We start from the raw sequence: 14263 nt of genomic DNA on the forward strand, positions 1-14263 counted from the left end.
TGATGATCCACTGATCTCATCTATGATGTCTTGATGGCTGGTGTCGGCAGCTACATGCACATATTTATTTTACAAATTGTTAGGACCAATGAGAGTAGAGATACTGAATTCGGACATCATATACACATGTCAATATATGGCATTGCATTGGTAGCCATATTGGACTTTATGTCCATTCCTGGAACCGGGACCACATTCCTCACCAGCGCGGCAGTATCCTACTCGAGGGTATTCTTTCAAAGTGTATGTCAGATACTGAGTGTTGATAAATAATCATTAGAAATAATATATTTTCCTCTTTTCTAATATATGTATGTTATTCATAATTCACTATGTGGTTGCTAGCTGCATTCATAAAAACATTGGAAAAAATCTACTTATTTTCGCGGACCACCTGCAGTACCTCTAGGGGTTCACGCACCCCAGGTTGAATACCCTTGCTCTATACTATAGAGCAAGGGTATTCAACCTGGGGTGCGTGAACCCCTAGAGGTACTGCAGGTGGTCCGCGAAAATAAGTAGATTTTTTAGAGTCTATAGTATTGGCTGGCTGAAACCAATCCCAGTATATGAAGGCTGAAACTAGACCCTGCTGCCGTTAGGTGTTCATCGGAATAAGCCGTTCCCAAAAAGGAGTTGTTGAATCTTGTCCATAAAGGATATTGCACATATCACTTCCTTATTTTTCATCCTCTATTCTAGCTGCCACCCGGAACATATTGTACAGTTTGCACAGATACAACATCGGCTGCGATTAGTTTTTATTAATTTGCGAAAACATACTGTTTCAAGCCTCTGCCAAGCATTTTTATTGCTTATTGTTCAGAACGAACGAAAGCACAGGACACCAGCGGGAATTATAGATACATTATGGCGACATCAAAGGATTGTTTTCAAAGTAAGTGTACGCCGCCCCATAACAATTTGATTTTCATGTAAATGTTGGCGACTTTGTGAAATCCATAGACATTAAAACCAGGTGCAACAGCCTAGAAAAACTGTAAACCGCAATATGGTTTACCTTATAGTGAAAATGTATTTGCATGCTTGTTTTCGCATGCCTGTGCGTCTGTGTCTACTTTGTGCTCCAATATGTGTGTGCCGACTTTGCGTTAATGCGCGTGCATGTGCTTGCGTCACCTAACAATGTCCCTCTGTTTCTCAACGTTCCTTTTTTCAAACTGCTGTTTTCTCTCGACAGCTATCCACACGATGCACAAGGAAGCACTGCTAGCCCATAGAAAGCAGAAGTCAGAGGACACATCAACCCTTCTTGGAGGCCAGATGCCAAATAAAGTTGTGCATGATAATAATTACATTCCGCTCATGACTACTGGTCCTGATGTGTCAGAAAAACAGATGCAAGAGAAACCACAGTCATTTCAACATGCCATTCTAACTGCATTGCCTGAAGATAGACACCAGCCAAAACCTGTTATAGTGGTTGGTCCAGCTGGAGTTGGCAGAACCACTGCCCTGGAGAAGCTAATAGTGGACTGGGCCACTGGCAAACATCTCCAGCACTTTTCCTGTGTCTTCCATTTCACGTTCAGGGATCTGAATGCCCATAAGGGGGTGCTGTCTCTGCAGGCATTGCTGCTTCAGTGCTACAGTCACCTTTCCCCTGAGTCCCTGGCTCTAGTCCTGCAGAATCCAAAGTCTCTGCTGTTTCTGTTTGATGGGCTGGATCAATACCAGCACAGCCTGGAACCCCCCACATCCCTGACCCTCTGCTCGGACCCTCAGCAGCCAGCCTCAGTCTCTATGCTAGTGGCCAGCCTGGTGCATGGACCTCTGCTGAAAGGGGCAGCCATACTGCTGACCTCAAGGCCTACCGCAGCCAGTCTTGAGTCTCTAGACGGCTACCGCGTGGAGCTGTTGGGGTTTCTGAAACCCCAGAGGAAGGCCTATTGTGAAAGGTTCTTCTCTGATCCAATTGTAGCCAGTCAAGTGTTTGAGAACATAGAAAGGACAATGGGGTTCTATGATTTCTGCAGCTCTCCTAGATTCTGCTGGACGACTTGTTCCATTTACAAGACTCTAATGGAGGCTGGAGAGATTCTTCCTGAGACACTAACCCAGGTGTTTGTTTATATCACCGTCCACCTTATCCGGGCACTGTCATTGGACACGACCAATGCCAGAGACCTGGTGACCTCCCTGGGTAGAATGGCTTCCCATTGCTGTCTTGGCCCGGATTCAAACTGCTCCAAAGAAGAAATGGCCTCCACTGATGTACAACAGTTCCTAACAACTCCAACATCACTGAAAGATTTCCTGCACGTTGATGGTGACCTGGAATCGGACAACTGCATTTTCTCCTTCCACACCCAGAAGATCCAAGAGTTTTTCTTGGCTGCATCCTTCTACTTAGACGAGTCAGAAGCAGTGAGTGTGGAAGAGATGTTGGAGAACCATGAGGGTTGTGTAGAGTTTCTCGACCTTTACCTGGCAGGGCTTTGTGAGCCGTCTCAGAGGAAGCCTCTGGAATCTGAACTGGGAGAGTTCAACACTGACCACATCATGGACTTCAGCAGCTGGTTTAAAAGCACCTCTCGGAAGGCACTGGAGAGCTATCACACAGACAGACACCTTCATTACTTTCATCTGCTCCATCAACGTCAGAATGAGAAGCTGGTGAAGGAGATCATCATTCCGTCTGCCCGTGGCATCAGCTATGGAGTTCTGGGTGTACATGACTGTGTGTCTCTCAGCTACATAGTGACATGTCTGGGGGAATGGGATCAGCTGAATCTGTACAGCAGCAAGGATTTAACTGAGGAAAAAGCCAACCTTTTGGTTCCTGCCATACGTCTCTCTCATAAAATAATGTGAGTAATTGAGGAAACAGAAAATCAATGTGATTTGTTGTCTAGTATTTTGCTGCTAGTAAGTGTGACCCAATTTAGTTTGGTAAATCATATGGTACAGTGGCAATCAATACCTCTCGTCTGCAACTAGAAAGTAAAACAGAAACCTAAAGCATGTTTTTCCAATCCTACCACTGTGGGACCACATACATACATACAAATAATCAAACAAATTATGTATCTAATGTAACCACCCTGGTTTATAAGTGTGGATCGCAATACTACTATTCTACAGCTATACATATTACTGCCTGGTATGGCAACAGCTTGGCCTCCGACCGCAAGGCACTACAGAGGGTAGTGCGTACGGCCCAGTACATCACTGGGGCCAAACTTCCCGCCTTCCAGGACCTCTACACCAGGCGGTCAGAGGAAGGCCCTAAAAATGGTCAAAGACTCCAACCACCCTAGTCATAGACTGTTCTCTCTGCTACCGCACGGCATGCGTTACCGGAGTGCTAAGTCTAGGTCCAAAAGACTTCTTAACAGCTTCTACCCCCAAGCCATAAGACTCCTGAACAGCTAATCAAATGGCTACCCAAACTATTTGCATCCCCCCTCTCTTTTACGCTGCTGCTACTCTCTGTTTATTATCAATGCATAGTCACTTTAACTCTACCTACATGTACATATTACCTCAATTACCTTGATTAACCAGTGCCCCCACACATTGACTCTGTACCGGTACCCCCTGTATATAGCCTCGCTATTGTTATTTTACTACTGCTCTAATTATTTGTTACTTTTTTTTAAACTATTTTTTTTTACTTAACACGTATTTTTTTCTTAACTGCATTGTTGGGCTTATATTAAGGGCTTGTAAGTAAGCATGTTGTATTTGGTGCATGTAGGGGCTCCCGAGTGGCGCAGCAGTCTAAGGCACTGCATGTTAGTGCTAGAGGTGTCACTACAGACCCTGGTTCGATCCCAGGCTGTATCACAACCGGCCATGATCGGGAATCCCTCAGGGACTCAGCATTGTCTGGGTTAGGGGAGGGTTTGGCTGGGGTCATTGTAAAATAAGAATTTGTTCTTAATTGACTTGCCTTGTCAAGTAATGGTAAAATAAATCAAAATGATCTCAACCAGCTTCATGGTGGAAGGGAATGCATTTCAATTAACAAGTGTGCCTTGTTAAGAGTTAAAATGTGGAATGTCTTTCCTTAATGCTTTTGAGCCAATCAGTTGTGTTGTGACAAGGTAGGGTGGTATACAGAAGATGGCCCTATTTGGTAAAAAAACGTCCATATTACTTTAATCTTATTACTTTTTCATATTACATCATTACTTTAAGACGTGAAGGTCAGTCAATCTGTAAATTTCAAGAACTTTGACAGTTTCTTCAAGTGCAGTTGCAAAAACCATCAAGCTCTATGATGAAACTGTCTCTCATGAGGACCGCCACAGGAAAGGAAGACCCAGAGTTACCTCTGCTGCAGAGTTAACTGCACCTCAGATTGCAGCCCAAATAAATGCATCACAGAGTTCAAGTAACAGACACATCTCAACATCAACTGTTCAGAGGAGACTGCGTGAATCAAATCAAATGTTATTTGTCACATGCACCAAATACAACAGGTGTAGATCTTACAGGGAAATTCTTACTTACAAGCCCTTAACCAATGAGGGGTAAAAGTTGTTGAGAAGCCTCTTGTACTTAGACTTGGCACTCCGGTATTGCTTGCCGTGCAGTAGCAGAGAGAACAGTGGGTGGCTGGAGTCTTTGACGATTTTTAGGACCTTCCTCTAACACCGCCTGGTATAAAGGTCCTGGATGGCTGGAAGCTTGTCCCCGGTGATGTACTGGGCCGTACGCACTACCCTCTGTAGTACCTTGCGGTCAGAGGCCGAGCAGTTACATTTTGTTACATTTTGTACAATTTTAACAGTTCTTAAAGGGGAAATTTGCAGTTGCTACATTTATTTTAGGACTTATAAGTTAATGATATATACCCGTTGATTCCTGGAAGAATATAAATGCCTCATGATTTTAGTGCAACTGTCTTACCCCATCAGAACCCCAAATATAAGCTTATTTTACTCCCATGTTTGTAAACAACAATTGGAAACAAACACTAGCCTCAACATGGTTAAAACTATAATTTTGATATCATGGGTGGTTAGTCCTTGTATCCATAGCCCTGTCTATGAATTTGAGTGGTTACATTTCTCCAGCCCCATTACTCAGCTTTCTCCCAACACTGGTGGGGTGGCTGCTTTGTTATTGTTTCAACTGCAGATTTTCCCTTTAAAACATCACCAGAGCTGCATACACACGCACCTCTTTTCATCTGTTTTGTCCACAGCCTGGTTCAGAGCTCTCTTAGTGCTGGGGCTCTCGCTCATCTGGCCTCGGCCCTCAGCCAGGGAAGGACCACAGAGCTGGATATGTCCTACAACCCCATGGGTGACACAGGCTTCAAAGTTCTTTGCACAGGACTTGGGGACTGCAACATACAAACATTAAAGTGAGTTCCATCTTACTTCACAGAATATGACATTTACAGTGTTTGCATCATGCCATTCATATGTAATGCACAATCTAATATTGATGGCAGTGTTACAGTAAATTATGATTTCAAAATGTTCTCAACTTCAATAGGTTATTGAAGATGAGGTCCCATACTACTCATACACGGAATATAAAGCATGTAAAACATATGACACCATAAACTTAATTATAACACTAATATAATTTCCTTATAACAGGGTTGTATTGGCATTTGGCGCATGCTATTGAACTACATAATAGTAAAGTCACTTGGTCTGTTTGTTGTATCTAAATGGATGATGATTGGTTTCTGTAGACTTCCAGTGTGCGGGTTAACAGAGGTTTGCTGTGGGGACCTGGTGGCAGTCCTGACCTCAGAGAAATCACATCTCCGCGTGTTGGACCTGAGGGGGAATACTTTCCATGACCAGGGGCTCAGGAAGCTGAGCCATGCACTGGGAAGCCCTCACTGCAAACTGCAGGAGCTTCAGTACGTACTTTAGCAAAGATATTGTATTGGTATCATTTTGGAAGAAGAATACATCTATGATTGACAGTTCAAATATCATTATTAGCCTGTAATTAGTTGACTTTGTGAAGGTTACCAAGGTGTGAGTTGATGGGGGGGTCCATGGAGGCCTTGTCAACTGCACTGTGCGTTGGCCAATCAGAGCTGAGAATACTGAACCTGTCACAGAACTGCGTCACCGACCAGGGGGTGGATTGGCTGGCCAAGGCACTCCAATATCCCCACTGCCAACTGCAAAGCCTGATGTAAGGACCAGATAGATAATGGATGCTGTTATTATTAGTTATAATATCTCACTCAAGTCTCTGGGACAAATAAAAAACAACACATTGCTCAGATATGAAGGTGTGTGAAATGACATGGAGTATCTCTCCTGATTCCCTCTCTGCTCTATCCCTTGCCAGATTGTTTGATAATGAGTTGACAGCTGCGTGTTGTGCTGGTGTGGCTGAGGCCTTGCAGTCAGAAGGCTGTCGGCTGACTGAGCTGGATCTGTCTGTGAATGCGTTGGGCCAGGAGGGGGCACTGCAGCTGTGTAAGGCCCTCAACAGGCCTGGACACCCACTGGAGACACTGCGGTACTACAGTCCACAGAATACTTATGTATTGAGTGTATTATCTGTTGTAGTCTGGGGACCCCCTTGGAAATGAGACGATTCATGCCTTTGTATCAGAACCAATTAGGGTTTTCTGTTGCAGCTTGGTCCGCTGTGAGTTGACTCCCCTGGTCTTCAAGGAGTTGGGTATTTTGCTGAGCAGTGGGACCTCTGGACTGAGAACACTGTCTGTGGGCCTGAACAAAATAGGAGACGAAGGAGCCAAACACCTCTGGGTCGCACTGGGAGACAAACGGTGCAGTCTGGAGCACCTGGAGTAAGTGAACAGACAGTGTGTGTCGCCAGACCGGTTTTGCTTTGCTGCGGATCAGTGTAACACTTGAATCCTCATATGTCACATCAAAGATTTAGAGGTATATACCAAGGCTTAAGTCCTTGGCAAAACTTAGATAATGGTGTGTGTGTTCCAGTGTTGAGATGATCCAGCTGACGGATGCCTGTGTTGGAGACCTGAGTGTGGCGTTGAGGGCCAGTGGCTCCCTGAAGAGCCTGGTCCTGAAGAACAACCATCTGACTGACACCTCAGTCCCAGCCCTGGTCCAAGTCATGCAGGATAGTCGCACCATGCACAAGATGAAGTGAGTGAGCCAAGTAGTAGTGGACTCCACTGATACATTGTAGTAGTATTGATGGTTCTCTATACAATAGTATTCATGTTTTAGTGTTCAGTGCGATTTATATTTTGATAGGACCACACCAGAGGCTAGTGGGTGGAGCTTTAGGAGGACAGGCTCATTGTAATGGCTGGAGTAAAATGTTAGTCAAACATGTGGTTTCCATGTTTGCTGTGTTCGATACGTTCCAAAGAAATCCATTCCAGCCATTACAATGAGCCCGACCTCCTATAGCTCCTTTCACAAGCTCCTCTGTACCACACGCAAAAGACACGGTTTCGTAATCCCTACTGCTGTTGTGAAATGTGCTATCACAATTTGTCATGTGAAAGGGTTCTTCTGACATTTGCCTTCGTCTCTTTCAGTCTGCAGTATAACGACTTCAGTGAAGACATGTTTGAGATGATGGACCAGTGTGCAAAAATCAAATACTAAACAAAAATGACCTTTGAAAAATGTCACCACCAAAAAAACTTGACTAATTTAGCCTGAGAAGGCTAAATAAAAACCAATCCATTGACAGTATGTTTGATCCCTCCATTCTCTCTACTAGTATAGAGTTACATGACAATGGGCTTCAAACAGCCATGGGCTGAACGGTGTCTGATAGTGAACACATTCATGTTACTTGAGTGCCATTGCTAAAGTTTTGCTTGTCAAAAGATGTTAACTAATGATTTGGTTCAAATAAAGGTTTTTAATGAGAAAAATACAGATCATTTCTACTTTATTTTTTCCCCTCAGATGAGGGGAGGCAGCATATTCAGTAAGGCACACAATTTCTTAACCATTAAAATATCACCGGTTTCATCTATAAAGCTCTCTCCAAGTAAAAAAGTGAGTTGTCAAAACGACATTGTAGAAATGAAGAAGCAGTATTTGACCGGTAAAACTTTATGAAAACTTTCCTCCCCTATTTCTACTATAAGCAAAGGCAAAGTTGTAAACTTGATACAAAGAAACACACAGTGATAAATAGGATGTCCTCAAGGCAGCAAACATTGTCAATTTTATCATCGTCTTCACAACCCACACCAGTCCTGAGAGGTTTTGTTTTTCTGAAAGTGAAAGAAGAGTTGAAGTTCAGTTAAACAGAGCTGGGACCCATTTAAGTGGCACACAGCAGAGGGGATCCATTTCAGAGACCTCCGTGTCCAGTTCATAATCACCTCTCCCTGTGTTCAGTGGTCTTTTGTTCCACCTTTGGCGAAGCCATTGGTCCCGTTCTCTTTTTTTGGTGATTGCTCGCTACCGTTGGGATGTGACTTGTTCCTGCTCTTGACATTGGTGTCCGTCTCCTCTTCTGAGCTGCTCTCGATGTCACTGCGGTCATCCTTCGCCACCTTTTAAAAAGGGACAGAGTTTGTGCTCAGTAACAATGAATAGTCTGCAAAGGAATCATATCATACAAGGAATCAGATCTACGTATTACTGTTTTTCCTCCCTAAACCTAAACAGGTGGTCTGTGTAAAAGGACAAATGTTTCGATATTGGCAATGTTTATTTTTTAGGTCTACAACGTGAGCATATTACACAAACTATCACTGTTGCTACCATAGGTTCACTATTATTCAAACGGAGTAAAGTTAAACACACCTTGCCCTTAAATATGGCTTTGATGGCGATTCTAGCGATGAGGTAGAACCAGAAGACATGAAGAGACTGCAGGACCAGAAGCAGGCCGTTCAACAGCCACCAGGACCTGTACGGACCGACAATCTCCCAGCTCTCCACCAGCACACTGTATATGATCCTTCAACACACACAACCAAGCACACGCGTTACCAGGGCACTGTCACAAGGAGACGCCAAAGAGCCAAATCCTTTTATAGAAATCTAATTAATTATACATCTATCCTATAGTGCTGAGGACAGAATGGCTGGAGTTAGATAACGCAGCTCTGTGCCTTGTTGCATAATTCAATATGTACCCCCCTTACCAAAAGGGATAGATGACAAGTCGCGTGATGAAGAAGACGATGCTGAATACTACAAAGCCGGTGTCACAAATCCGCTGGTACTTTGCATAATTGGCCAACTTGGCCAACTTGGGGGGGAAGGAAATGAATAGACACATGAGTACAGATAGCAAACCAGCAAACATGTTTAATTCTCCTTCAATGACACCTCTCGCTGTACCTTGGTAAACAGACATGTTAAACAGTCAGATTCCAGTTAAACAGGTATTAACTAAGTGCAGCAATAGTGCACACAGCTGTTCAAACACCGAGTAAACACACGCCAGGGTGAAACCCCGTACTCTCACACCCACAGACCATAAATAATATTTCAGTTGTGTGTAGAACCACCTCAGCCCGTGAAAAGACAGCTCTACACATACAGTATAGCATAGGCCAAAGCCAAATATTTAGAAAAGAAAATACCTTTTTGAATAGTGTTCTAATTCTAGACATTCAGTTACATAGCATTGTTTAAATATTCCCCATGCAATGTTAATGAGGTGCTAACATGGCTGCCACAGAATGTTGAAGTGCCATGTAAGTACATCAAAATGCAGAAACCGCATTGGCCAACTCTCTAAATACATGGCTCTGGTATAGGCACTTGACATTTTATCTACCTCCAGCACGATGTCGGAGGCGTCATGGACACACATGACCATAGTGCCTATTCGCAGCATGTTGTTACAGTAGGAGAAGGTGATGAGAGTTATGGTGGCCAGGTGATGGACAAACATGATGAGGAAATCCTGTCAGAGGACAAAGGTAAACAAAGAAATAGAGGGATAGATAGAGGTAGACAAGGGGGAGAGAGGGGGAGGGGGAAATATTTACACACATGCCATTTCATTCCAATAAAACGCATAGAATTACTGAGTGAGTGGAACCAAGGTCACAACAACCTGGTCTATTAAACCATCCCAACAAGTTCATTGACCTGACACAATGTCGTCACCAGCTTTTGAAAAGGCTGCATCTGCTTGGCAATGAGAATTCTTCCACACATGATTAATGATCTCCTAGAAACTTCACCAGATACTTTTAGTTATATATTAAACTAGATCGCATGTACTGAGTATATTTTCTTAACTTGAAACGACTTGTGATTTTGCAATGTGTTGGTCTTCATTGCTCCTGCTTAATTAAGGATCTTTGCATTTGTAATGATGTACAAAGATGCTAGGGTCAAACATAAGAGTATTGGAAAGCTTTACCACATGTAAAACTTGCTAAGTGATACAAATAAAAAAAATATTCCTTTCCCCTTGACCCACTACCAGAGAACAACACGGTGCTAATGTAATTCTACCTCTTCCAGCAGCACCCATGTGACAATGGATTAGGTCTACTCTCAGTAGGATTGGACTCTGGGCTAGTGCTTCATACATAAACTCCTGCCTCAAACTATGCTTCTATAGAAACTCACTGCTGCGTCTAACCTGTTCATCAGAGTTCACACAGTATCGTAGGCCTTCTAATACAAAACAATAATTACCTTGCTAACCTAGAGTGAGAAGAAAGTGTCTCTGAAATGAAGTAACAAAAACAGGACATACTGGTAACAATTCTTGCTAAACGAGCAAAGACTTTCCAGAAAATCAAGTGGATTTAAATGGCTTGCATACCAGCTACAATAGATTGGCCAATTAGCATGAATGAAAGCCACTGACTGAAGTGGTGGTAGGATTAGTGTTTTTGAGAGAGGGGAGCACAATAGCTGCAGTTTCAATGTCCACCTACCCCACTAAAAGTACACCCACCGTGCCCCTCCAAACCAGTCACCTGGCTCACCTTCCTTTTGATGTCTGTAAACTGGGAGAACATGAGGGACCAGTAGAAGGCCAGCTCGGCTACATAGTAGTTGTACTGGCCAGGACTCAGCGTCTGTGGAAGCAAGGAAGAACAATAACACGGTATCCTTAGCAAAAGTGGGCCATATTGAGAACATGAACAACCCCTAGGGTTCGGAATTGAATTTTCATCTGTTGACTATTTAGATGAATGATCATGGTATATAGGTACTTGGTATGTAGATCCTTCACCTGAAATGGGTAGTTGTACCAGCATTGCCGTGTGTCCCACATCCAAGGAGACTAAAGGAGGACATGCACATGTCAAAGATAATCAAAGAGGATAACAATGCTTATCAATAGGACTTCCTCTTGAAAGCGATCTGCATAGTCAGCATGTTATTCTTATTGTTACTTTCTTTCCTATAGTAACAACAATTTCAAAAGGGCTCCTTTCAATTTCAAGTGTGTTTGAATTATATTAAAGTTATTTAGTGTAGTCCAGTGCAGTAGAAGTCAATTCAACTCACCACCCACAGATAGCGAATTGCATAGGTAAATATACCGGTATAAAATGTCAACCTCCACCTATGATGCAAAACAAACAGCAAAGGAAACATAAAGAAAAGAAACAGAACAGCAATGCTGAAGCTAGTGCATCTAGATTGATTAAGACTTTTCAGAACCTACATGCTCTCGCAGAACTTTGTGAGTGTACTGGGCTTGTCCTGATTCCTCCGGAGTCGGAACCATCTCTGGACTTTCCGTACATCCCAGTCCAGCTGCTTAGAGAGCCCCTCGACCCGCCGTGATTCTGGACTCTGAGGAAAAGGCGCAGGAGACACAGACACACTGCTTTAGAGTCAAAAACACTACATTGCTGCCCTGCTAAACAAGTCAAAGGAAAGTTGGCTACAGACAAAACAGACTGGCATCTAACAGAGCTAATTGGCTTTGGACAGTAACCAACAAATTCTGATCACACTTTCCCGAGTAGCAAGTAAAAATCAAGTTCACCAGCGTGGAATACATCTACGATAGGTTGGATTTTTATAATTTCCATTTTTTATTTTTATTTTTTTACTTCCACTAATCCACTTGCATTTACAGAACATCCCGTTAATTTACATGTGGTGAATTGCTTTTACATCGTGAGCAATAACATAAGAAAGATTTCAGGTCACAATGCTGCATTTGCCCACCCAGCAGCAGTGTATGAGACCAATGCTTTTAAGTACCGTTGTGGATGTAAACACCCTCTCCAGGACAGCGTTGGGCTGGGCCCGTCGGCTCTCTCCAGCCTGAATCTGAAGTATGTTGGCACAGGGCTTGGCTACTAGCCTAAACACACACACAGCCCCAGAGAGAGAGAGCAATATTAAACATGGACACAGGGTTGTCTCTATAGTACCAACAGTTCTCAGAAACCTCAGCAGAGAAGATCATGGCTTTCACCAGGGGCCTATTCCACAAACAGACACGGCGCCGTCACAGTTTACCCACAAATGTATTTTATGTGCAGTGGGTGTGTGTGTGTAAGAGAAAAGCAGTTAGAATGAGAAAGGGATGTGGAGGAAAACAGACAGTCAGAGGGAGAGTATGAGGAGGAATGTAGCACTAACTCTAAACAGAGGAGGCTGATGAGCTGTCATGTGAGAGGGCGGTGGGTCAGGGGGAGAAAGCTCCTAGCTGAGAGTGAGACAGACCTCAGTTTGCTGGTTAGTGTCTATCACAAGACCTCCCCGACCTCAGTGTACTGCCTCTTTGACCCATTCAAACAACATTCACTTCCTTCCTATCACACAATCCAATGTACTACCTAGGCCTAAACATATGCCCAGCTAACATTTCAGAAAGCATCTGATCAGGAGAGGCCTTGCTATGCAGAGAATTCAAATTACCTATTTGGATAAGCAGACAGCCAGCATCCAATTCTACTGCGGTACACAAAAGAGAACACCAGTAGTGCATATCATCAATAATCTTGTTTTTCCAAATCCTTCACCCTCATTTACAATAATCTGAAATAAGATGGATAATTAAAAAGCAGATGGGGCAGTAGGTAGCCTAGTGGTTAGAGCTTTGGGCCAGTAACCAAAAGGTTGCTAGATTGAATCCCCAGCTGACAAGGTAAACATCTATCTTTCTGCCCCTGAACAAGGCAGTTCACCCACTGTTCTTGTGAATTTGTAATTAACTCACTTGCCTAGTTAAATCAAGTTGAAATAAAATACAAATATGGATAGACACATCGACTGTTGACTTTTACCAGTTCCGTTGCTTATTTCACATCAAAACAGTCAAAAGGGACACAAAGATAAAGACTTTGAAAGAAAAGGACAGAGAGAAGTGACATTTTAGACGTTAGAGATGCACACAATATAATCCAATGGCCATGTCACTTGCAGCAGTCAATTTGCGTGAACTTCGTCCCTCTACAAAGATTAGCATCAGTGCAGCTGACCAAATTACTCGCGAGATTGTATTTATTGGTTACAGAGATTACTCAAAGCCTGGTTACTAAGTGACTGTATGGCGTTTAATATAACACAGGTCAATGAAGCCAGAAGGTTTACTGTTTCTCTCACACCAGTGGCACAATTTTCCACCCTAAATTAGGCTACCCTTCAGGTTAAACAAGACACCTATGATCCAAACGTATACTCAATGGCTATTCGTAGCCTACTTTTGGCCTACACACAGTAGCATACTAATAGTATTATCCACAATAGTGTAGGTGTCAATAGTCTAAATGATAGACTAGAGTAGTGTTGGGGACCTATCATCAGAAAACAATGCCTCCTTATAGGCCTATCATGGCCCAAGCGCAGTTCGCTAATTAGTTCCTCTGACTGGCACTTACTAAACGCGCGCACAAACACACACACAATCAGTTTAGCCAAGGACTTGGTCTTGGTTTATACCGCTAAATCTTTGACGCATAACAAATGCGGAAATATTGTTTACAAAGACAAGTCAATACACGTTATTTTATTACATAGCCTACCTCTCAAATAACACCCTGACAGCCAACACGCCAAAAGCAAGCGGTAAGCATGAGAGTAGCTGGTCAGCTCTGGGGTACTCCTCTCCTGGTGGTGGGTGCTCGAGTTCCGCCCAAGTAACATTCGGTGGAAGCCAGAAACTCTCACTCCAAAACCAAGCTGAGAGCGAATTCATTTTGTGGTGATTCCGGTCCTTCTCAGAACAAAACAAAACAATATGTTGTGTGTAGCTGTGCGAGGGAGAATCCACCTGTTTCAGGCACTACTTTGGTAGACTTCCCATAAGTGTGTGGAGCTAGAGAGTCTGCTACTCCTGGATAAATTGAGGAAGTAGGCTAGGTGCGCGGTGTCACCTCCTTCTTCCCCAGCACCATCAGCTCACTGGC

General features: G+C 43.4%; 2 protein-coding genes across 3 annotated transcripts; one reads left to right on the top strand and one right to left on the bottom strand.

The window, feature by feature from the left end:
- Window positions 1-671: 671 nt before the first annotated feature.
- si:ch73-233m11.2 (NACHT, LRR and PYD domains-containing protein 3) lies at window positions 672-7835 on the top strand. Its single transcript, XM_064956568.1, has 9 exons — window positions 672-898; window positions 1202-2831; window positions 5177-5338; window positions 5678-5851; window positions 5962-6135; window positions 6295-6468; window positions 6590-6763; window positions 6918-7085; window positions 7487-7835. Exons 1-9 carry the CDS (start codon window positions 871-873, stop codon window positions 7554-7556), a joined length of 2754 nt encoding a protein of 917 aa, XP_064812640.1. The 5' UTR covers window positions 672-870; the 3' UTR covers window positions 7557-7835.
- A 455-nt stretch (window positions 7836-8290) lies between these two features.
- On the bottom strand, window positions 8291-14263 carry LOC135527916 (ceramide synthase 5-like). Of its 2 annotated transcripts, XM_064956569.1 has the most exons (11): window positions 13880-14263; window positions 12774-12809; window positions 12111-12213; window positions 11563-11693; window positions 11403-11460; window positions 11125-11175; window positions 10874-10966; window positions 9703-9831; window positions 9062-9168; window positions 8718-8874; window positions 8291-8464 (listed from the first exon to the last, which is right to left on the bottom strand). In XM_064956569.1, the coding sequence occupies exons 1-11, from the start codon at window positions 14050-14052 to the stop codon at window positions 8303-8305; spliced, it is 1200 nt and encodes a 399-aa protein (XP_064812641.1). In that variant the 5' UTR covers window positions 14053-14263; the 3' UTR covers window positions 8291-8302. The 2 variants fall into 2 exon arrangements, with proteins under 2 accessions (XP_064812641.1, XP_064812642.1); XM_064956570.1 differs by lacking the exon at window positions 12774-12809.

The sequence above is a fragment of the Oncorhynchus masou genome, chromosome 33, assembly GCF_036934945.1.
Source record: "Oncorhynchus masou masou isolate Uvic2021 chromosome 33, UVic_Omas_1.1, whole genome shotgun sequence".
In the NCBI taxonomy this organism is placed as follows: domain Eukaryota; kingdom Metazoa; phylum Chordata; class Actinopteri; order Salmoniformes; family Salmonidae; genus Oncorhynchus; species Oncorhynchus masou.